Source organism: Bos mutus, chromosome 3 (assembly GCF_027580195.1).
Source record: "Bos mutus isolate GX-2022 chromosome 3, NWIPB_WYAK_1.1, whole genome shotgun sequence".
Lineage (NCBI taxonomy): Eukaryota > Metazoa > Chordata > Mammalia > Artiodactyla > Bovidae > Bos > Bos mutus.
The window spans coordinates 25,743,080-25,767,252 of NC_091619.1; the positions used below are offsets into that span (position 1 = coordinate 25,743,080).

The following is a 24,173-nucleotide window of genomic DNA, read 5'->3' on the forward strand; positions in this document are numbered from 1 at the left end:
GTTCTGTTGAGACATTAGTGGTTGACTGGCCTGTCACTCAGCAAACAGAGAGAGCTTGGACTCAGTATCAGAGATACTCAGAAAAAGGAAGTATATCCTGCTTCCTCAAGAAAAGAAAAGGCTACAATGGCACTTCAGAAATATCCTATACTAGGGTGTGGTGAGTCGTAGCCTGAGTGATGAGTGGTTGTCTATAGAACAGGCTCACAGCCTCACATCAAACCTAGTCACGTTTCAATAAGTCTTGGCTGGGAAAGTCCTAGAGAAGACCAACAGAGATGTGCCCGGGGGGCTCCATGGGATCTTTCGCAGAACATGGACACTTGAAGATGGGATGGAATTTACACTATTCATATCTCCCTTTCACACATTTCTCTTGTAACTTTCTTTTCCAAGTGGTGTGCTTTGTTCTCCTCATTATTAATACAGGGTACCAATGCCTAGCACATAAGGTTATGGTGAAGACTGCATGAGACGATATATGTAAGAGGCTTAGCACAGAGCCCAGCACACAACAGAAACTTCAGAAATGCTCACTAATCTGCTAACTTACAAATAGGGACAGGAGGGTTCAGGTTGGCATCAGCTGACTGCAATGAACACAGTCAACCCCTGGGAAGGGTCCATCTGCACTGACAGATCCTTAATCTAAAAGGCACAAGGTTCACATTTGCATCGGCTCATCTTCAGTGGCAGCTGCTTGCTGCCTCTTTCTACTCAAGAGCACAAACATTTATAAAGCAGAGAATCAAGAAAGACAAAACTAGGAGGTACAAACCAACCAGTGAGGGGATGAAGGGAGCAATGATCCCACCAACTCGGGAGAACATGGAGCAAGTTCCAAGCCCAACATTCCTGTAAGGTATGAGAAAAAGCAAAAAAAAAAAAAAACCAGTAAGTTCTAGGGGGACAATTTTAAGGCTCTAAGGGATAGTGGGCTCGGAATAACAAATCCCAAAGTGGAAGTACAGGATACTATAAGCAATACTGCCCATTAGAACTTTCTATGATGCTGAAAATGTTCTGTAAGTTCCCTGTCCAGCATGGAAGCCCCCAGACACATGCAGCTACTCAATGCTCAATGTGAGTAAGAATGAGGAACTGCACTTTTAATTAATTTAAACTTACATAGCCACATGCAAGGTTGGACAGTGCAGCTATAGAGGCTGGTGAAAAAACGAGCATGTGAATATTTCTTGTTAAATGTTCTCATGTTTTAGGTCTCCTATTAGTTCAAATAGTCAAAGAAAAGCCAAGGCTTTATGGTCTGAAAAGTCTGTCCATTCTTTTAAACTCAACTAATTAGCTACAGAAGGATCAGGCATATAAATAGGAACTGGCTGAACATATTTTCTCAGGAAACCAAGAACATTACCTTTCTGGGAGTGTGGGTATTAAGGAGCAGGGAGGAAATGAAAATGATAATGATTATAAGTAGTGTGATCATACAGCACTCTGTTATCCCAGCTGAATTGTTAACAAGTCCACTTTCACTCTGAAAAGTGTCCCAGTTTGGAACCAAATGGCCATCCTAGTTTTATAGGGAATAGCCAGAGAAAGCAGTTTCTGGGAATAACCAGGGAATGACAAGCCAATTGTGGGCAATCTGATCTCTTACTGGGAAAAAGGTAGACAGAACCATTAGTCTTCTTGTATGGAGTCCACTTGGAATGATCCTCAAAAAAGATTGGGAAAATGCTAAATAGGGAACCAAGACCCAGCACACAGAGCCAGTTCTGCAAAGACTAAGCTGCATCTCTGCCCTTCAAATTAGGTTTGGTTTCTTGTTTTCAAATTTATTTTATGAGGGGAAACTTGGAAAGAAATATGTTGAGGCTTTTCTTGGTTTGTTTTTGAATATGTTATTTTTGATATAAGCATGTCCTTCTCATTAAAAACTACTTTTAACATGTAAATATAATATTCACTTATAACTATAAAGGATTATCTCTTTTGAAATATGTGTATTTTGTGCTAAAATACAGATTCTATGATAACAGGGAGCTTGTTCTCTGGTCCACTGTGTGCCTGGCACAGGAGGGAGGGGTGTCTGAGTAACTCAAGCAATTGAAATAAAAACAATATACGAGCACTATTCGGGTGATGGGATACACTTAGTGTAGAGTAATTCTCTCACAAGATGGACAGGGAATTCAGCCAAAGATAAAGCAACATTTTCCTCAGCTAGTAGGGCAAGACTGAGCCTCTACAGGCCCTGGGTTCATGACTGCTTACTGCGTTGCTTCTGGCCCCCACCGGCTGTGCTCTAGAAGTGAGGACCACGCCTCTGTCAATGCAAAAATCTACAACAAAATGCAGGAAATGTGAAGGCAGAGGCTGAGGGCAAGGCGTACCTGATGACTGTGGGGTATAGCTCCGAGGTGTAGATATACACAATGTTGAAGGCGGCACTGATGGTCAGCTTTCCCAGCAGGGACAAGGAATGGCTGTTCACCACTGCAAACACACCTGTGTCTGAGGAAGACAAGTGTCATACCTGTGAGGTCTTCGGTGGAGAAAAATCCCTCTGAATGACACACTTAATTCTGAAGGAGTAAGAGACATTCATGGTGATCTCAAGTAGCAGAGCGGTCGTATAACTAGACACACATGCAAAAGGTTTAGTCATCTCAAACGGCACAAAAAAATATTTCTCAGCATTTTGGCCAGCCCCAGGAAATCTTTCACAGTGGCTATCATGATGGGTGATTAAACCTACACAACCTAAATGTCCATTGACAGATGAGTGGATGAAGAAGATATATATGTGTGTGTGTGTTTACATATACAATGGAATATTACTTTGTCATAAAAAATGCCATTTGCAGCAATAGGGGTGGACCTGGAGACGATCATACTAAGTCAGACAAAGACGAATACCCTTTGATGTCACTTACATGCGGAATCTAAAATATGACACAAATGAACATACCTACAAAACAGAACCAGGCTCACATAGAGAGAACAGACTTGTGGTTTCCCGGGATGGGGGTGGGGGAGGGAGAACCTGGGAGTTCGGGACTGTGTGTGTGCTCAGTCTCCCAGCGTGTTAGGGATTAGCGGATGCAGACAATTACACAGAGGATGGATACACAACAAGGTCCTACTCTACAGCACAGGGCGCTGTATCCAGTATCCTGTAATAAACCACAATGGAAAGGAATGTGAAGAAGAATATATACGTATAACTGAGTCACTTTGCTATACAGCAGAAATGAACACAACATTGTAAATGAACTATATGTCAATTAGATTAAAAAAAAAAAAAACACCCTGCACTCACTCCTGAACGACAGAGCTCCCTGAAAACATCTGTACTGGAGTCGAGTGAGCGGCACAGAAGTCGTGAGTTCTGCCTATACGGGTATTACCCGCCTCTCCTTTCTTCCCAACCTCATTCAACAATCAATGATCAGCACGAGAAGCCCTGATACATGAGAGGAGTAAATTTCCCCAAACTCCAATCTTCAGTTTGTATTCCTTGGCATTCCATTGCAAAGATAAGTAATAACCCCACTAAACTATTACCAGAAGGTATACATTAATGTTCCTTAAAGAACAAGATTCTAAATATGGAACTACTTTTCATCCTTCCTCCTCCCCAACTTCTTACTTGGATTACTAATCAATAATGATATTTGAGTTTCCTAATGTAACCTTTTTTTTTAAACACACAATGCAAAAATACAGTTTATGCCAGTTCATTTCCCTATCTAAAATGCTATCAATTGTCCAGTGGTTCTTTCTTTTTATTAATAACTATCTTCTCTGGGATCTTACAATGTAATTATTCCTCAAAAATATTTAACTTCTTCCCTTCAGCAATCCACTAGCCTCCACCTTCAAAATAACACATTTCTCCTTCTACAAAAATACCCAAAATTCTCATTGGCTCTATTGCACTTTTCCTCACTTCACAATCAAACATCTCCAATGAGTGACTGACCTGAGTGACTGACCCTCCCTTTCCTCAAGTGCATCTGCCTTGTGACTCACTACAATGTGGCTTCCAATACCATCCTCTCCTGAAACTCCTATTCTTGAAGGTCAACAGCAATGTCCTGATCACCAAAGTAATTGCTTCTCATTCTCCTTGACATTTCTGTGTAATAGAACATGCCTGTCCCTTCCTTGGGACTGCATACGTGGTTCATCAAAACCACTCTTCCCTTAAATAACTCAAATGCAATATCCTCTCCTGCCCTTGACTTTCATGGCCCCTATTCCCCAGTCCGCGCAACTGGCATGTTTCAGACACTCTCTTGTAGTTGCTTACTTTTCCAGTTTGTCTGCCCCAAATATATTTTGACTTCTCTGAGGCCAAGGCTTTGTTTGTGTCTGTTTCCCTCATGGCACCTCCCATAGTCTGAGGCACAGAGGTGCTCACTAAATATTTAATGAATGGATAAGTGTAAAGACTAGGACCGGGATTAATTTAAGTGAAGACATCTGAAGAGGGAGGCACATAATACAGCCCATTCCAAAATACAAGTTTCACATTCCCAGCTTGACTATGAAATAAATCTTCATCTACTTTAAAGATGGCGTTCTAAAGATGATGTTCTGAATGCAGTGGCCCAGCACTGCCAAACTCGACCATCTGGGGCCTGCTTCTCTTCTGCCAGGCCATTTGGAAGACTATGTCAGCGATTTTAAGTACTGAATATATTATTTCAAGCCATGAGGTGCTTGCTTCTGGAAAAACAATCATGTTCACGGTATAGGACTGGGACTTTGATATATAAAAAATTCAAGTAAACCAATAATGAGGGCAAATTAAATTCATCAGTGATTTTTCAGGAAACCGGGGGAGTCAGGAAGTGTCTTGAGTGGCACTGAAGCAAACAGAAATGTGCACATTTGCTTGATTACAAATGATCTTTGGGACTGTTTTCAACCCACACAGGACGGCATCTTTCAGAACAGAGCTGGAGACACTCTACATCTTTAAAACAGGTTAGGGGATTGTCATCCTGAAAATTAAATTCATATAATATGTCACAGAAGGCGACATCTAAACACCCACAAGACCCCAAGCTGAAAGATGTCTCCCTGGCAAGGTTCAGGACACTTCCAGCCACAGTTCATCTGGGGAGCCCAGCTCCAGCCACATACCCACAGAGTGCTCCCATCAGCCCGACACCTCATCTGCTGCTTGAAACTTCCCCTCTATGTTCCTGCCAATGGAGTCTGCAGTGGCCACTTGAACGTGGGGAAGCTCACTTTCCCCAGAGTAGCTCATGTCAATTTGAGACAGCTCTGATTACTACAAAATGATTTCTTAGCCTTTCCCCTGTGGAGCTGCTGGGCTGTTGGTCATCATGAGCCAATGATGAGGTAGGCTTTGCAGCCACTGGGCTGGTTCCCTGGATTTCTGACCTTGGTTCTTTACCCAAAAATGAAATCATATATTATTGGCTATTTATAAATGTTCAAAGTGACTGTTGAGAAAAAAGAGTGTTTTAAAAGGAAAACTTAAGCTCAATTATCTTTGTGAGGGAAAAAACAGAATTTTCAAAACACTTATATCCTTCAAAGTAATGAACTTAAAAGGCTTTAAGTTAATTCCAATGATGTAGCTACTAAGGATGTCATTTTCAGAACTAGTTATCTGAAGTTTTCTCAGAGTCCGTTGGGGTCACCAGAATACATATCTCAGTATATTATAGTCACATTGCACTGACCCAAAGAGTAACAGTTCAACTTTATCATCCACTTAATTCACTGGGCGATTACAGCAAATTTCTACTATTTTTGAATATGCTAAAAATCTATTTTGTGAATATGTTAAAAATTTATCAGAGAGCTCTAATGCTTCTGAAATTCATCCATGACCCTGTATGTATCAGAAGGTTTTAATGTCTTCCTTTGTTGTTGGTGAGTAATTCTTTGTATGGATATATCACAATTTGTTTATCCATTCCTCAGCTGGGGCACATTTGGGAACTGTTATATACTATGAACATTTTTATCAAAGTCCTTTCGTGGATCTATGCTTCTGCTTCCACTGGGTATTTAGGAAGTCCTATACATTCACTCTTATGCCAATACCATACTTACTGTTGTTTTTTTTTTTTTTTCTTGTTTTTAGGCCACACTCCGTAGTTTGTGGGATCTTAGTTCCCCAATTAGGGGTTGAATCCTGGCTACTGAAAAGAAAGGACTAAAGCTTAACCACTGGACCACCAGGGAACCCCCCATGTTGTCTTGATTAATACAAATTTATAATAAGCTTCAAAATCAGGTAGGATAAAATCCTCCAACTTAATTTTTCTTGATAAAAAATCGTTTTGGATATAATTTGCATTTGCATAGAAATTTTAGTATTAACTTGTCACTGCTGCTGCTAGTCACTTCAGTCGTGTCTGACTCTGTGCAACCCCATAGACAGCAGGCTCCCCCGTCCCTGGGACTCTCCAGGCAAGAACACTGGAGTGGGTTGCCATTTCCTTCTCCAATGCATGAAAGTGAAAAGTGAAAGTAAAGTCGCTCAGTCGTGTCCAACCCTCAGCGACCCCATGGACTGCAGCCCACCAGGTTCCTCCATCCATGGGATTTTCCAGGTAAGGGCACTGGAGTGGGGTGCCATAGCCTTCTCTGAACTTGTTACTATGTATCAACAAAAAGAAGCCTGATAAATATTTCACTGGGATTGTGCTGAAGATAAATTGACGTGGGGAGAACTTGACATCTTACATAGTATTTCCTGATCCTTGAGTATGGTAAACTCTTCATTTATTTTATTATTACCATTACCACCAATTCATTTATTTAGTCTTCTTCAATTTCTCCCAATGTTTTATATTTTATAGTTTTATATAGGTTTTATACATATTTTAAAAATTCTATTCCTAGATATTTAATATTTTTTTTTTTAAATAGCCTTGTTTTGTTTCAATTTTTTGTTTATTGCTGCTGCTGCTGCTAAGTCGCATCAGTCGTGTCCGACTCTATGCAACCCCATAGATGGCAGCCCACCAGGCTCTCCCGTCCCTGGGATTCTCCAGGCAAGAGTTCTGGAGTGGGTTGCCAGTGCCTTCTCTGTGTTTATTGCGAACATACAGAAATAAAACCTCACCAAAGACCGCTAAATTCATTTATTTATCCTAAAAGATTTTTTTTTAGTATTTTCTATGGAGACAATCATGTACTCTTACGAATAAAGACAATTTTACTTCTTTGTTTTCAGTTTGGATCCCCCTAATTTCTTTTTAATTGCCTCACTGTATTCGCTAGCTATTTCCGTAATTTCAGTAAAATGCTCCAAAGAAGTGGCAATCCTTGACTTTTCCCCTGATCTTAGGGAACGATAATTTAGCTTTTCACCATTAAATGTGATGTTAGCTATAGGTTTTCTTTTATCAGGCTAAGGAGACTTCTAGTTGCTGTGAGGTTTTTTCCGCTTGCATTTGCACCATACTATTGTCTTTTTATTCATTTTTAAAAATCTTTAATTGGAGGATAGCTGCTTTACAATGCTGTGGTGGTTTCTGTCTTACGTCAACATAAATCAGCCATAGTACACACATGTCCCTTCCCTCCTGAGCCTCTCTCCCACCCCCCACCCCACCCCACCCCACCCTTCTAGGTTGATCGTCACAGAGCACCATGTTGAGCTTCCTGCCTCATATGGCAAATTACCACTCCAGTATTCTTGCCTGGAGAATTCCCAAGGACAGTGGAGCCTGGCAGGCTGCAATCCATGGGGTGGCAAAGAGTCGGACACGACTGAGCAACTGGGCAGAGCACAGCATCTGTTTCACATGTGGAAATGCATGCATTTCAGCGCTACTCTCTGTGCCTCCCTCTTTCCCTGCTGTGTCCACAAGTCTGTTCTCTGTTTGTGTCTCTATTGCTGCCCTCAAATAGGTTCATCAGCACCACTTTTTCCAGATTCCATATATAAGCATTAATATATGATTTTTTTTTTCTCTTTTTGACTTACTTCATTCTGTATCACAGGATCTAGGTACATCCACCTCACTAGAGCTGACTCAAATTTGTCCCATCTTATGGCTGGGTAATATTCCATTGTATATATGTACCACAACTTCTTTATCCATTCATTTGTTGATGGACATCTAGGTTGCTTTCATGTCCTGGCTATTGTAAATAATGCTGTAGTGAACACTGGGGTACAAGTGTCTTTTAGAATTGTGGTTTTCTCAGGGTATATGTCCAGCAGTGGGACTGCTGGGTGATACGGTAGCTTTATTCCTAGTTTTTTAAAGAAATCTCCATACTGTTCTCCATTGTGGGTATATCAATTAACATTCCCATAATTGGTCAAGAGGGTCTCCATTTGTCCACATCCTCTCCAGTATTTATTGTTTATAGATTTTTCTGATGATGGCCATTTTGACCAGTGTGAGGTGGCACCTCATTGTAGTTCTGATTTGCATTTCTCTAATAATAAGTGATATTGAGCATTTTTTCATGTATTCATGAGCCATCTGCATGACTTCTTTGGAGAAATGTCTGTTTAGGTCTTCTGCCCATTTTTTGGGTTGTTTGTTTTTCTGATATTAAGCTGAATGAGCTATTTGTATCCTTTGGAGATTAATCCTTTGTCAGTTGCTTCATTTGCAATTATTTTTCCCCATTCTGAGAGCTGTCTTTTCATCTTGTTTATGTTTTCCTTTGTTGTGCAAAAGCTTTTATGTTTAAGTAGGTCCCATTTGTTTATTTTTGTTTTTATTTCCATATTGTAAAGAATGGGTGTTGAAGTCTGACAAGTGCTTTTCCTACTTGTATTGAAAGGATCATATGGTTTGTTTTTCCTTTTGGTCTTTTAATATGGTGAATAACACTGATTAGCTTTTGAATGTTAAGCCAACATTGCACTTGTGGGATAAATCCTGCTTGATCATAATGCATTACCCTTTTTATTTATTGCTGAATTGAATTTGCTAATATTTAGGTAATGATTCTTGTATCTATATTAATGAGAGATACTGACCTGCAGTTTTCTTACATCTTTTTTTGGTTTTAGTATTAGGGTAATTGCTGGCCTCACACACTGGGTTGGAAGAGTATTCTTTTTCTTATTTTCTGAAAGAATGTGTAGAATTATATTATCTCTTCCTTATGTGTTTCATAATTTACCAGTGTTTCTAATTATGTGTTTCATAATTCCAGCCATCTGGGCCAGGAATTCTCTTTGTGGAAATGTTTTAAACTACCAATTAGATATCTTTACTGGATAAAGTGGCTATTCAGCTTATCTTTGTTTCTATACAATTTGGTAGTTTGTATCTTTCAAGAAATTTTTCCATTTTGCCTAAGTTGAACTTATTGGCATAAAAATGTTTATGCTAATTTATGCCAAAATTATCTCCTTATAAAAGCCTAAAATTTCTATAGTGATGTCCCTCTTTCATTCCTGATATTGGTAATTTGTGTCCTCTTTCTTTTTCCTTTATTAGTTTCAGTTCAGTTCAGTCACTCAGTCGTGTCCAACTCTTTGAGATCCCATGAACCGCAGCATGCCAGGCCTCCCTGTCCATCATCAACTCCCAAAGTCCACCCAAACCCATGTCCATTGAGTCAGTGATGCCATCCAACCATCTCATCCTCTGTCATCCCCTTCTCCTCCTGCCCTCAATCTTTCCCAGCAACAGGGTCTTTTCAAATGAGTCAGCTCTTCGCATCAGGTGGCCAAGGTATTAGAGTTATAGCTTCAGCATCAGTCCCTCCAATGAACACCCAGGACTGATCTCCTTTAGGATGGACTGGTTGGACCTCCTTGCAGTCCAAGGGACTCTCAAGAGTCTTCTCCAATACCACAGTTCAAAAGCACCAATTCTACGGTGCTCAGCTTTCTTCACAGTCCAACTCTCACATCCATACATGAGCACTGGAAAAACCATAGCCTTGACTAGACAGACCTTTGTTGACAAAGTAATGTCTCTGCTTTTTATATGCTGTCTAGGTTGGTCATAACTTTCCTTCCAAGGAGTAAACATCTTTTAATTTCATGGCTGCAGTCACCATCTGCAGTGATTTTCAGTTCAGTTCAGTTGCTCAATCGTGTCTGACTCTGTGACCCCATGAACCAGAGCACACCAGGCCTCCCTGTCCATCACCAACTCCTGGAGTCCACACAAACCCATGTCCATCGAGTCAATGATGCCATCCAACCATCTCATCCTCTGTCGTCCCCTTCTCCTCCTGCCCTCAATCTTTCCCAGCATCAGGGCCTTTTCAAATAAGTCAGCTCTTTGCATCAGGTGGCCAAAGTATTGGAGCTTCAGCCTCAACATCAGTCCTTCCAATGAACACCCAGGACTGATCTTTAGGATGGTCTGGTTGGATCTCCTTGCAGTCCAAGGGACTCTCAAGAGTCTTCTCCAACACCACAGTTCAAAAGCATCAATTCTTCGGCACTCAGCTTTCTTTACAGTCCAACTCTCACATCCATATATGACCACTGGAAAAACCATAGCCTTGACTAGATGGACCTTTGTTGGCAAAGTAATGTCTCTGCTTTTTAATATGATGTGTAGGTTGGTCATAACTTTCCTTTCAAGGAGTAAGCATCTTTTAATTTCATGGCTGCAGTCACCATCTGCAGTGATTTTGGAGCCCAGAAAAATAAAGTTAGCCACTGTTTCCACTGTTTCCCCATCTATCTGCCAAGAAGTGATGGAACCGATGCCATGATCTTCGTTTTCTGAATGTTGACCTTTAAACCAACTTTTTCCACTCTCCTCTTTCACTTTCATCAAGAGGCTCTTTAGTTCTTCACTTTCTGCCATAAAAGGGTGGTGTCATCTGCATATCTGGGGTTATTGATATTTCTCCCAGCAATCTTGATTCCAGCTTGTGCTTCTTCCAGCCCAGCGTTTCTCATGATGTACTCTGCATATAAGTTAAATAAGCAGGGTGACAATATACAGCCTTGACGTACTCCTTTTCGTATTTGGAACCAGTCTGTTGTCCCATGTCCAGTTCTAACTGTTGCTTCCTGACCTGCATATAGGTTTCTCAAGAGGCAGGTCAGGTGGTCTGGTATGCCCATCTCTTTCAGAATTTTCCACAGTTTATTGTGATCCACACAGTCAAAGGCTTTGGCATAGTCAATAAAGCAGAAATAAGATGTTTAGCTAGAGGTTTATTGATTTTATTGATCTCAAAAAACCAGCTTTTGGTTTCATTGGTTTTTCTCTATTATTCTCCTGTTTATATTTTATTGATTTTTACTTTTATACTTATTATTTCTTTCCTTTTGCTTTCTTTGTGTTTAATTTGTCACTTTTTTTTTTTTTTTTAATTTGCCTTCTAATTTCTTAAGGGAGATGCTTAGATAACTGATTTGAAAACTTCCTTTTAAAAAATGTCTTACTTTTGGCTGTTCTGGGTCTTCGTTGCTGCACATGTGCTTTCCCTAGTTGCGGTGAGCCGGGATAACTCTTGGCTGGAGCATGGGCCCTAGGCACGCCAGGCTTTAGTTAGTTGTGGCACACGGGCTTAGTAGCCCGTGGCACATGGAATCCCCTCGAACCAGGGATTGATCCCATGACTTCTGCATTGACAGACAGATTCTTAACCACTGGACCATGAGGGAAGTCCCCTCTGATGCTTTTTTTAACTACACTAATTTCCCTCCTAACCCTGCTTTACTGCATCCCACAAACTTGATACATTGTACTTTGATTGTTTATTTTAAAATATTTTCTAATTTCCTTTGTGATTTCTTCTTTGACCCATGTTTTTTTCCAAAGAACGGTTTTTAAAATCCAGGATCTGAGGATTTCCTGGTATCTTTCTACTACGGACTTCTAGTTTAATTCACCTTTGGTCAAAGAACTCATTTTTGTAAGAGTTCAATCCTTTTAAATTTATTGAAACTTGTTTCATGGCCCAGAACATAGTCTCTCTTGGTACCTGTTCTGGGCGCACTTTCCAGACAGAATGCATATTCTGCCGTTTTAGGGATGTGTGTTTGATAAATGTCAATTAGTTCATGTTGGCTGTTTAAGTCTCCATATCCTAATTCTTTTCTGTCTACTTTTTCTATCAGTCATTGAGTCATTATAAATATCTAATTATAATGGTGGATTTGTCTATTTCTCCTCCCACTTCTGTCCATTTTGCTTTCTGAACTTTGATTCTGTTATCAGATGCACACACAATCAGGATGCACACACAATCAGGACTGTAATATCTTTCTGATGAACTGACCACTTTTTCATTAAGCATTTATAGTTATCATCAAATCTGGAAAGTAGTTGCCCATAATTTTTGCAAGTATCTTTTTTTTTTTTTTAACTTTCTCCTTCTTAGGTTCCAATTGCATACATGTTGGGTTTGGTGTTGTCCTATAACTTTTGTTTGTTTCATTCTGGAGTGTGTTTCGCTATGTCTTCCTCACTGATTTTTTAAAAAAATTTAATTTATTTTTGGCTGCACTGGGTCTTCATTGCTATGCTTGGGCTTTCTCTAGTTGTGGTGAGCAGGCTTCTCACTGTGGTGGCTTCTCTGGCTGCAGAGCACAGGCTCTAGGTGTGCGGGCTTCAGCAGCTGCAGCTCGTGGGCTCAGTGGTTGTGGTGCCTGGGCTTAGTTGTTCCGCAGCATGTGGGAACTTCCCAGACCAGGGACTGAACCTGTGTCCCCTGCACTGGCAGGCGGACTCCTGACTGCTGGACCACCAGGGAAGTCCCCTCCTCATTCATCTTTTTTTCTGTTTTTCATCTCAGTCACTGCTTTTATTTTCATATACTGTATGTTTCATCTCTAGATGTAACGTGTGCCTCTTTTTCTATCTTCTATTTCTCTGCCCATTATGATCATGCTTTCTTCTGTCTTTGTAAACATATGGCATACACTTATAATGGCTGTTTTAAGGTTCCTGCCTCCTCATTCTATTATCTGTGTCATTTTTGGTTCTGTTTCTATTGACATTTCCCCTTGTTGTGGGAGATACTTTCCTGCTTATTTGCACACCTGGCAACACTGACTGATGCCATAGGTTATGAATGTTACACTGTTAAGTGCTAGATTATGTCATATGCCTTTACATATTGATGTTCTTCTTCCTAGAATGCAGTTAAGTGACTTGGAATCACCGTATCCTCTGAGTGTTTGAAGCACTTTTCGAGCAGGCTCTGCTATAGCGGAATAGCCTATCATGTTGGGTTACTTTGGCCCAGGAAGTCTCACCCAACACTCCACATTTGGCTAAAGAGAACACAAACCAGGCGTGGCCCCACGTTCTAAGATTTGTTCTACTTGTTCCTTCTGTTCCAGCCTCAGGAGCTTCCTCAGACACATGCCAGATCTGAAAACAGCCAAGGGCTCAGCGATCTTCTGCAGATCTCTGGGGTTCTCCCTAAATAGATCTTACTCCTCTCCAGGATTTTGTCCCAGAAAATTCCAGCTATATTGGCCTTCCCAAGCTTAACTATCCATCTTCTCAATTAGGCTCCTGCTTGGCAGGCAGATTCTTTACTGTCTGAGCCACCAGGGAAGCCCTTAATCAAGGATAGCGATCAGGTAAAATGTATGACGACCAATCTGTGGAATAAATTAGTGACTACTTTGTAACACTGCCCCCGGGGAGAACATCTACTTAGAGGCCAACCAGGGTGCAAATAGGCACTGAACAGACACACAGGCTAAGGAACGCCAAGCAATCTATTTTCTAGCTTACTGGCTGTCTCTTGTAGAGGCACACCTATGTCTGTGCCTCAGATACTGAGCACCACAATCATACGCAAATGCTAAAAAAGAGCTGGGAGGTAGAGGGCCACTTAAGTTGGCAGAAAGGAAAGAGTGAATGTATGCTTGATAAGGAAAAGTGAGGGCAAATGAGCAGAAAAGCAGTAAGAAAGTGAGTGGTCACCAAACTCACGTACAAGATGTTAACAGAAGTTTTTGAATGGCCAGGACTCTTTCTTCATATACATTTACTGGAATTTTCATAACAGGTAGCCTAAACCTCGGCCCTTTGAAAAAAACTGAGCTTTAAAAGAAAGCCATCAGAATATTTTAAAGAGTAAATATGAAAGGTTCAAAGAAAGTTTAAAGAACAAATATTTTTAGCTCAAAGTAGAGAAGACTCAGGAATAGCTTAGATGACTCCCTGCAAAGACAGAAAGGATTATGCAAAAAAGGGGTGACCATATGTTCACTATCTCTAGTGATGAATAAAATGAAAGGAAATGGGCTCCGTTGTAGTGGAAGAGGCTCATTCTAACACTGTAATGGCTATTAAAAATAGAGACAATTTGCGAAGGAACATTACAGAATGTCTTTCTCTGGAAATCTTCAAAAATAGACAACATCCACTTTTCTAAGTGTGTCAGAGGAATCCTATTCCCAGGGCACATCTGAGACTCTGCTGTGCTGTTTGTTACTCAGCGTCCACCAAGGGCATGATCCATGAAGGGCTCAGCTGCTCTCTTAGGATAGATAGGAAGTGAGCAGACAGTGATGACCAGTCTAGTCCAGAGACCACAAATCTGCATTCCCTTTGGCTCTGTGTAGAAACGGCTGTGTGTCAAAAATAAACTCAAAATGGATTAAAGATCTAAACATAAGACCAGAAACTATAAAACTCCTAGAGAAGAACATAGGCAAAACACTCTCCGACATACATCACAGCAGGATCCTCTATGACCCACCTCCCAGAATATTGGAAATAAAAGCAAAAATAAACAAATGGGACCTAATTAAACTTAAAAGCTTCTGCACAACAAAGGAAACTATAAGTAAGGTGAAAAGACAGCCTTCAGAATGGGAGAAAATAATAGCAAATGAAGCAACGGACAAACAACTAATCTCAAAAATATACAAGCAACTCCTACAGCTCAATTCCAGAAAAATAAATGACCCAATCAAAAAATGGGCCAAAGAACTAAACAGACATTTCTCCAAAGAAGACATACAGATGGCTAACAAACACATGAAAAGATGCTCAACATCACTCATTATCAGAGAAATGCAAATCAAAACCACTATGAGGTACCATTTCACGCCAGTCAGAATGGCTGCGATCCAAATGTCTACAAGCAATAAATGCTGGAGAGGGTGTGGAGAAAAGGGAACCCTCTTACACTGTTGGTGGGAATGCAAACTAGTACAGCCACTATGGAGAACAGTGTGGAGATTCCTTAAAAAACTGGAAATAGAACTGCCTTATGATCCAGCAATCCCACTGCTGGGCATACACACTGAGGAAAACAGAATTGAAATAGACACGTGTACCCCAATGTTCATCGCAGCACTGTTTATAATAGTCAGGACATGGAAGCAACCTAGATGTCCATCAGCAGATGAATGGATAAGAAAGCTGTGGTACATATACACAATGGAGTATTACTCAGCCATTAAAAAGAATACATTTGAATCAGTTCTAATGAGGTGGATGAAACTGGAGCCTATTATACAGAGTGAAGTAAGCCAGAAAGAAAAACACCAATACAGTATACTAACGCATATATATGGAATTTAGAAAGATGGTAACAATAACCCTGTATATGAGACAGCAAAAGAGACACTGATGTATAGAACAGTCTTTTGGACTCTGTGGGAGAGGGAGAGGGTGGGATGATTTGGGAGAATGGCATTGAAATACGTATAATATCATATATGGAACGAGTCGCCAGTCCAGGTTCGATGCATGATACTGGATGCTTGGGGCTGGTGCACTGGGATGACCCGGAGGGATGGTATGGGGAGCGAGGAGGGAGGAGGGTTCAGGATGGGGAACACATGTATACCTGTGGCAGATTCATTTCAATGTTTGGCAAAACCAATACAATATTGTAAAGTTTAAAAATAAAATAAAAAAAAAAAGAAAAGAAACGGCTGTGTGTAGAGTCCCACCATGTGGGTTACCTGAAATTCAGATATGTGGGAGAGAGGAAAGACATGAAGTGGCCAGGCTTGCCTAAGGTGTGACAGCTTATAGATGCACTTAGAATGAAAAGGAAAAGTTTCTCTCTATAAGAGATGATAACAGGTAGAAAACACCTGAATTTCCAGGTTGTCTATGAAAAACAGAATCTGTTGAACTGAAAACTGCAATGATTTGAAGACCATCAGTGCCTCATTGCAGACAAACAGAACGGGGCACTTAGTTCTCCCAGCTCAAGGCAGGGCCACAGTAGAGAAGCTTCTCCTTTTGCTAGCGGAAGCACAGGTGACAACTTTCTTAGAGGTGAGAGAAGTAGGCAAACCTATTGAATTCTCTAGTTTCCAGGATTCCATGAAAATCACTGTAGGGCTGCACTAAATACTGAGTAAAATCCTAACTAGAACCAACAGCGCTCTGGTCTTAAGGCACAGAGCCTCAGGCAGCAGCCAACAGCACAGCAGGTGTAGTTGGGGCTGCAGAACTAGGGCACGTGGCCTTGGCGTCTTCAGTGACCCCTGAAGAAAAGCCATCACCAGGGCAGCACTTAACACATGATATGCTCCGACAGGAAACGAATTCTTCAGCTGCATTTCTAGCAGTTATCAAAACTTTATGTTAGGGTGAGCCTGGATGGGAGGGGAGTTTGGGGAGAATGGATACATGTATACGTGTGGCTGAGTCCCTTTGCTGTCCACCTGAAACTATCATAACTTTGTTAATTAGTTATACTCCAATATAAAATAAACAGTTAAAAAAGAAATAGAATTACTTCCAAGCAACAACCACACAAAAACGTTTGTTAGAGAGTTCCCTGGCAGTCCAGTGGTTAGGACTCAGAGCTTTCACTGTTGGTGCTTGTATACTAAGTCGCTTTGGTCGTGTCCAACTCTTTGCAACCCTATGGACTGTAGCCCTCCGGGCTCTTCTGTCCATAGGATTCTCCAGGAAAGAATACTGGAGTGGGATGCCATGCCCTTCCTCAGTGGATCTTCCTGACCCAGGGATTGAACCCGTGTCTCCTGTGGCTCCTGCGTTGCAGGCAGATTCTTTACTGCTGAACCACCAGGGAAGCCCAACCTGCTGGGCCTGAGTTCAATTCTTGGTTGGGGAACTAAGACCCTATAAGCTGCCCAGCTTAGCACTCCCTTAAAAATATTTATGTTAAACCATTTCACAATGATTCTCACCTAAAGAACAAGCGCCATGATGGAGCCCTAACAAAATCCAAAAGCCTCTAAAACAGGGTTTGCATTGTACCCTAAGCCCCAGAAGCAGAGAGTTCATTATGACCCATTTCTTATCTTTGAAAATCACTGCTAAAACCACAGTTCTTGATGCAATAGAGGGCATGCCTCAGGTGTGCTACAGCAGAAAAGAAATTGAGAAACAGCATTATCTATAGAATTTCTACAGAAGGGCAGGAATCATATTAGAAATGAATGCCAAAGGGACTTTTCTTTAAAGCTGTGTTTACATAGCAACGCGACAAATATAAAAATAGCGGCATTTCCTAAGGATGTTTTATTCACACTTTACAAAAGACTGAGAGAAGGTCAATCATCACCAATATTCTTCTTCTTCGGCTCTTGCTATTATCAGGGTGCCTTGGAAGTACTGATGGGGATGCTGAGGGGTGCCAAAACCACCGTGGAGGCCCAGTGCCTCTCATCTCCGGTCTCGTGATTGGCTGGACCAAGGAGGGCAATCTGCAGCCTTGGACAGAGTTTCCTTCTGTGCAGAACTAAATGGCCCTCATCATCATCAAATAAACAACTCTAACAACACCAGTACTGCAGTCCAGACACCCCAGATGGTAGCTTAATCGCCTGAAAGAATTAATAGTGCACCTCTAAGCACATTATTCACCCAGAGAATAGTTTAGGCAATGGAAAGAATCTGGCCCATTATACCCCACACAATTGCTAAATAATATGCAATCACAGAAATGAAGCATGGCATATGGTAATCTCTCCACTATATTGAGATTCATTGTAATAAAAGTGCTGTTCAAAACCCCCATGTAGAAACTGGAAAGGCATACCTTTCTTTTCTGGGAGAAACATGACAATAAGACAAGCCAGTCCTCCGAGGCACAGAAATGCTGCCAACGTCCGCTTCCGACCAAACCTAAATAAAACAGAGAAGTTCACGTCTCTCTAGAGAAACTTACACATTCATTTCCTCCATCCTCCAACCTTCCTTTTAAAATGTCCCCACGTGTATTACATGTTCATCTTTTCTTAAGGAGTGGGTAGCAAATGTGACTGACCAAGACATGACTTAAGTAACCATCACAAAGCAAAGGAAAACCACCTGGATGGCAGGATTAAATGATGTGTGTGGGACAAGAACAGAGAACCATTCCATCTACTTTTGTGAGTGCTTACTATGTTCTAGGCACTATCGAAATGTTTTCTGTCTCTATCATCTTTCTTAATGCTAATAATCAACCTTTAAGACATGTGCTTAAGGGTTCTCCATCTTCTAGAGAAGAAAACTGAAACATGGAGAATTTTAGCTCATTTATTCATTTTCTGGTTATTTGTATCTTAAGCAGTTAAAATTTTATACACCTCTTTCTTAAAAAGACAAACAGAAGGAAATTTCTTGTTAGTGTACCAGAATTAAATGAAATTCATTGCACATTTTCTTGGGAGAAATAATTTTCAAATAAGAGCTCTAGACTTGAAAGAAAGATAAGAACAGTCACAAGCCTTCCTTTACTAGGCAATATGCTAGGTGCTCTGTGAGGCGCTTCAATGTTATTCGGTACTTTTATGATAATTTTTCCAGGGGACTTTCATAATCCCTGGTTTAAGGATAAATACATCAAGGAACGTAACTTCTCAAAGTCATTAAATTAACACATGGCTAAGATAGGTCTGCCTGACCCCCAGTGTGGCGCTCCTTCCCTCTGCCTCAGGTTTTAATCCTGACTCCAGTGGTGGTGGCTGGGGGACAGGGAAGGATGCTAGTCTCCAGGTTATTGTGCTTAATTTAACAGTCAGTATCCAATGTTTTTCAAATGATAGGCATCATTCAAGGCAGGCATTAGGGATTCAAAGACGTACAGGACACCCCGTGGACTATGTCCTCGTGACACTGTATGTGGTCATCAGAGGGGGGCACAGGGAGCTACAACAGGAAGAACACCTGAGGGGTGTCTGGCCCCCGAGGATGCTGGGACAGATTTCTGAATAAGTCCCCTGACTCAGCCCTTGGACCATGATGTGAGTACACTCAGGCATGAAGAGAGGGGTCAGCAGAGGCAACTGGGCCCAATCCCCAAAGAAAAGCCCTTCAATTGAATGGAATCTAAAACTGCCCTTTAAAATAAGCTGACCTCAATACTCACAATGACAGCATCCAGTGCATGCTAAAGGAATGCTGTTTTTTTTTTTTTTTTTAATAAAAATGACAACTTCTAGAAAATGATAAATGGTATAAGCCAATTGATTTCTAGCTCACAATTTCCAACTGCCCTGGTCAGCGGTTCAGTAATAGAAGGAATCTGAGAAAGCCAAGGAATGAGTGCTCTATAAAAGAACTTTTAAAAAATATTTCAAAACTGTGCTCACTGATTATGATTGGCAAAAGCAGGATCTACTCTTCCCATCAACAAAGTCCGGTGGGACTTAAAAGGAAAGAAAAGTCTTTCTCATTCCTCCAGTTCTTTGTCTTATGTGAAAGCTTCTAAATGACCATGAGTGGGTCATGAAATTCTAATTGGGTCATGGAGTTCTATGTATGTCGAGCTGATATTCCCATTTGGGATGAACGAATTACACACAGCCTGCTCAAAAACAGTCAGGTGGTAACGTCTTTTAATATTGGGTTAAAAATCTATGAAGACCTAAATAGATATTTCTCCAAAGAAGACGTGCGGATGGCCAATCAGCATAGGAAAAGATGCTCAACATTGCTAATTATTAGAGAAATGCAAATAAAAACTACCAGATGTCACCTCCCACCAGCCAGAATGTTCATCATTTAAATTCAACAGATAATAAATGCTGAAGAGGATGTGGAAAAAAGGGAAACTTTTTCTCCATAGCGGCTATACCAATTTACATTCCCACCAGTAGTGTGGAGGGAATGTAAATTGGTATAGCCTCTATGGAGAACAATATAGAGGTTCCTTAAAAAGGTAAAAATAGAGATACCATATGATCCAGCAATCCCATTCCTGGGAATAAATCCGGAGAAAAACAGAAGATACCCTGCACTCCAATGTTCACAGAAGCACCATTTACAGTAGGTAAGACATGGAAGGAACCTAAATGTCCACCAACAGATGAATGGATAAAGATGTGGGACATAAATAAAATGGAATGCTACTCAGGCATAAAAAGGAGTGCAACAATGCCATTTGCAGCAACATGGATGAGCCTAGAGATTATCATACTAAGTGAAGTAAAGTCGCTTAGAGAAAGACAAATAGCATGATATCACTTATATGTGCAATCCAAAATATGATACAAATGAACTTATTTATAAAACGTGAACCTAGATATTATCATACTAAGGGAAGCCAGTTACTTCGAGAAAGACAAATATGATACTACTTACATGTGGAATTCAAAAGGTGACACAAATGAACTTATCCACAAAACACAGACATAGAGAACAAACTTACGGTTACCAGAGGGGAAGGGCGGGGAGAGAGACATTAGAGGAGTTTGAGATTGCCAGACACAAACTACTGTATATAAAATAGATCAACAACAAGGTCCTACTGAGAGGGTAACAGGCACGAAAGCTAGGGGTCTCCAATTGGAGGAAATAGGCTGCAAGTGTCAGACGTGTTTTATCGCTCTCTTAAGCGGCAGGAGGAAATAAACTGCAAGTCTCAGATTTTTCCCTTCTCTATACAAAATTAAAAGGAGGTTTCTCTTAAAATTCTGTGTTGCCATGATGACACCTGGTTCCACCTGAACTTAACTTTTCTCAAACCTTGAGCTAACCTGTGCGTTTTTCTTATGTAAATGTTTTTCTTAAGCTATGTTAATGAACTATGAATTTACCCTAGAGTCTGTCTTTCTTCAAGTCCTGCATAAGACTCAGAACCAATAAGGGCTCAACAAACCAGTATGTTTTACTCATACAATTATTCTCCTAATCTATGTTAATGACACTATATATTTGCTTGGAAACCTGCCTTTCTTCAAGATTCATATCAATCATTTTCTGGCACGGGATGATTCACCTTGGCGTAGTCAATAAAGCAGAAGTAGATGTTTTTCTGGAACTCTCTTGCTTTTTCGATGATCCAACGGATGTTGGCAATTGGATCTCTGGTTCCTCTCCCTTTTCTAAATCCAGCTTGAAGTTCATGGTTCACATACTGTTGAAGCCTGGCTTGGAGAATTTTAAACATTACTTTGCTAGCATGTGAGATGAGTGCAACTGTGCGGTAGCTTAAACATTCTTTGGCATTGCCCTTCTTTGGAATTGGGATGAAACTGACCTTTTCCAGTTCTGTGACCACTGCTGAGTTTTCCAAATTTCCTGGCATATTGAGTACAGCACTTTCACAGCATCATGTTTTAGGATTTGAAATAGTTTAACTGGAATTTCATCACCTCCACTAGCTTTGTTCATAGTGATGCTTCCTAAGGCCCACTTGACTTCGCATTCCAGGATGTCTGGCTCTAGGTGAGTGATCACACCATCGTGGTTATCTGAGTCATGAAGATGTTTTTGGATAGTTCTTCTGTGTATTGTTGCCACCTCTTCTTAATATCTTCTGCTTCTGTTAGGTCCATACCATTTCTGTCCTTTATTGTGCCCATCTTTGCATGAAATGTTCCCTTGGTATCTCTAATTTTCTTGAAGAGATCTCTAGTCTTTCCCATTCTATTGTTTTCCTCTATTTCTTTGTACTGATCACTGAGGAAAGCTTTCTTATCTTTCCTTGATATTCTTTGGAATTCTGTGTTCAAATGGGTATATCTTTCCTTTTCTCTTTTGCCTTTCGCTTCTCTTCTTCTCTCAGCTATTTGTAAGGCCTCCTCAGACAACCATGTTGCCTTTTGCGTTTCTTTTTCTTGGGGATGGTCTTGATCACTGCCTCCTCTACAATGTCATGAACCTCCATCCATAGTTCTTCAGGCACTCTATCAGATCTAATCCCTTGAATCTATTTGTCACTTTCACTGTATAATTGTAAGGGATTTGATTTAGGTCATACCTGAATGGTCTAGTGGTTTTCCCTACTCTCTTCAATTTAAATCTGAATTTGGCAATAAGGAGTTCATGATCTCAGCCACAGTCAGCTCCCAGTACTGTTTTTGCTGACTGTATAGAGCTTCTCCATCTTTGGCTGCAAAGAATATACTCAATCTGATTTCAGTGTCGATCATCTGGTGATGTCCATGTGTAAAGTCTTCTCTTGTGTTGTTGGAAGAAGGTGTTTGCTATGACCAGTGTGTTCTCTTGGCAAAACTGTTACCTTTGACCTGCTTTGTTTTGTACTCCAAGGCCAAATTTGCCTGTTACTCCAGGTGTTTCTTGACTTCCTATCTTTGCATTCCAGTCCCCTATAATGAAAAGGACATCTTTTTCGGGTGTTAGTTCTAAAAGGTCTTGTAGGTCTTCATAGAACTGTTCAACTTCAGCTTCTTCAGCGTTACTGGTTGGGGCATAGACTTGGATTACTGTGATATTGAATGGTTTGCCTTGGAAACGAACAGAGATCATTCTGTCATTTTTGAGACTGCATCCAAGTACTGCATTTTGGACTCTTTTGTTGACTATGATGGCTACTTCATTTCTTCCAAGGGATTCTTGCTCACAGTAGTAGATATAACGGTCATCTGAGTTAAATTCTCCCATTCCAGTCCATTTTAGTTCACCAATTCCTAAAATGTCGATGTCCACTCTGCCATCTCCTGTTTGATCACTTCAATTTGCCTTGATTCATGGACCTAAGATTCCAGGTTCCTATGCAATATTGCTGTTTATAGCATCAGACTTTACTTCCATCACCAGTCACATCCATAACTAGGTATTGTTTTTGCTTTGGCTCTGTCTCTTCATTCTTTCTGGAGTTATTTCCCCACTGATCTCCAGTAGCATACTGGGCATGTACCGACCTGAGGAGTTCATCTTTCAGTGTATCAGAAAAACATCTAAGTGCAAGTAAGTAAGTGTTAGTCGCTCAGTCGTGCCCGACTCTTTGCGACCCCATGGACTGCAGCCCACCAGGCTCCTCTGTACATGAGATTTTCCAGGCAAGGATACTGAAGTGTGTTGCCATTTCCTTCTCCAGGGGATCTTCTCAACCCAGGGATCGAACCATGGGGTCTCCTGCACTGAAGGCAGATTCTTTACCAACTGAGCTATACTTTATTGACTACTACAATCACAACAAACTGTGGAAAATTCTTGAAGATATGGGAACACCAGACCACCTGACCTGCCTCCTGAGAAATCTGTATGCAGGTCAAGAAGCAACAGTTAGAACTGGACATGGAACAGACTGATTCCAAACTAGGAAAGGAGTACATCAAGGCTGTATATTGTCACCCTACTTATTTAACTTATATGCAGAATACATCATGTAAAATGCCGGGCTAGATGAAGCACAAGCTGGGATCAAGATTTCTCAGATATGCAGATGGCCCCACCCTTATGGCAGAAAGTGAAGAAGAACTAAAGAGCCTCTTGATGAAAGTTAAAGAGGAGAGTGAAAATGCTGGCTTAAAACTCAACATTCAGAAAACTAAGAGCATGGCATCTGGTCTCATCACTTCATGGCAGATAGATGGGGAAACAATGGAAACAGTGACAGACTTTATTTTTCTAGGCTCCAAAATCACTGCAGATGGTGACTGCAGCCATGAAATTAAAAGACACTTGCTCCTTGGAAGAAAAGTTATGACCAACCTAGGCAGCATATTAAAAAGCAGAGACATTACTTTGCCAACAAAGGTCCATCTAGTCAAAGATATGGTTTTTCAATAGTCATGTATGGATGTGAAAGTTGGAGTATAAAGTAAGCTGAGTAAGCATCAAAAGAATTGATGCTTTTGAACTGTGGTGTTGGAGAAAACTCTTGATAGTTCCTTGGACTACAAGGAGATCAAACCAATCAATCCCAAAGGAAATCAGTCCTGAATATTCACTGGAAGGACTGATGCTGAAGCTGAAACTCCAATACTTTGATCACCTGATGTGAAGAACTGACTCACTGGAAAAGACCCTGACGCTGGGCAAGATTGAAGGCAGGAGAAGGGGACAACAGAGGAAGAGATGGTTGGATGGCATCACCGACTCGATGGACATGAGTGTGAGTAAGCTTTGGACATTGGT

At 40.8% G+C, this 24,173-nt stretch overlaps 1 protein-coding gene across 2 annotated transcripts in view; it reads right to left on the bottom strand.

Moving 5' to 3' along the window:
* LOC102274735 (solute carrier family 22 member 15) overlaps nt 1-24,173 on the bottom strand; it is a 183,745-nt gene that overhangs the window by 83,959 nt on the left and 75,613 nt on the right. For both annotated transcript variants that reach the window (XM_070367436.1, XM_070367437.1), the window contains exons 8-10: nt 17,902-17,987; nt 2,355-2,475; nt 783-855 (exon numbers count right to left, since the gene is read on the bottom strand). In XM_070367436.1, coding sequence (XP_070223537.1) covers nt 783-855; nt 2,355-2,475; nt 17,902-17,987 — 280 coding nt within the window. The remainder of the gene's footprint in view (nt 1-782; nt 856-2,354; nt 2,476-17,901; nt 17,988-24,173) is intronic.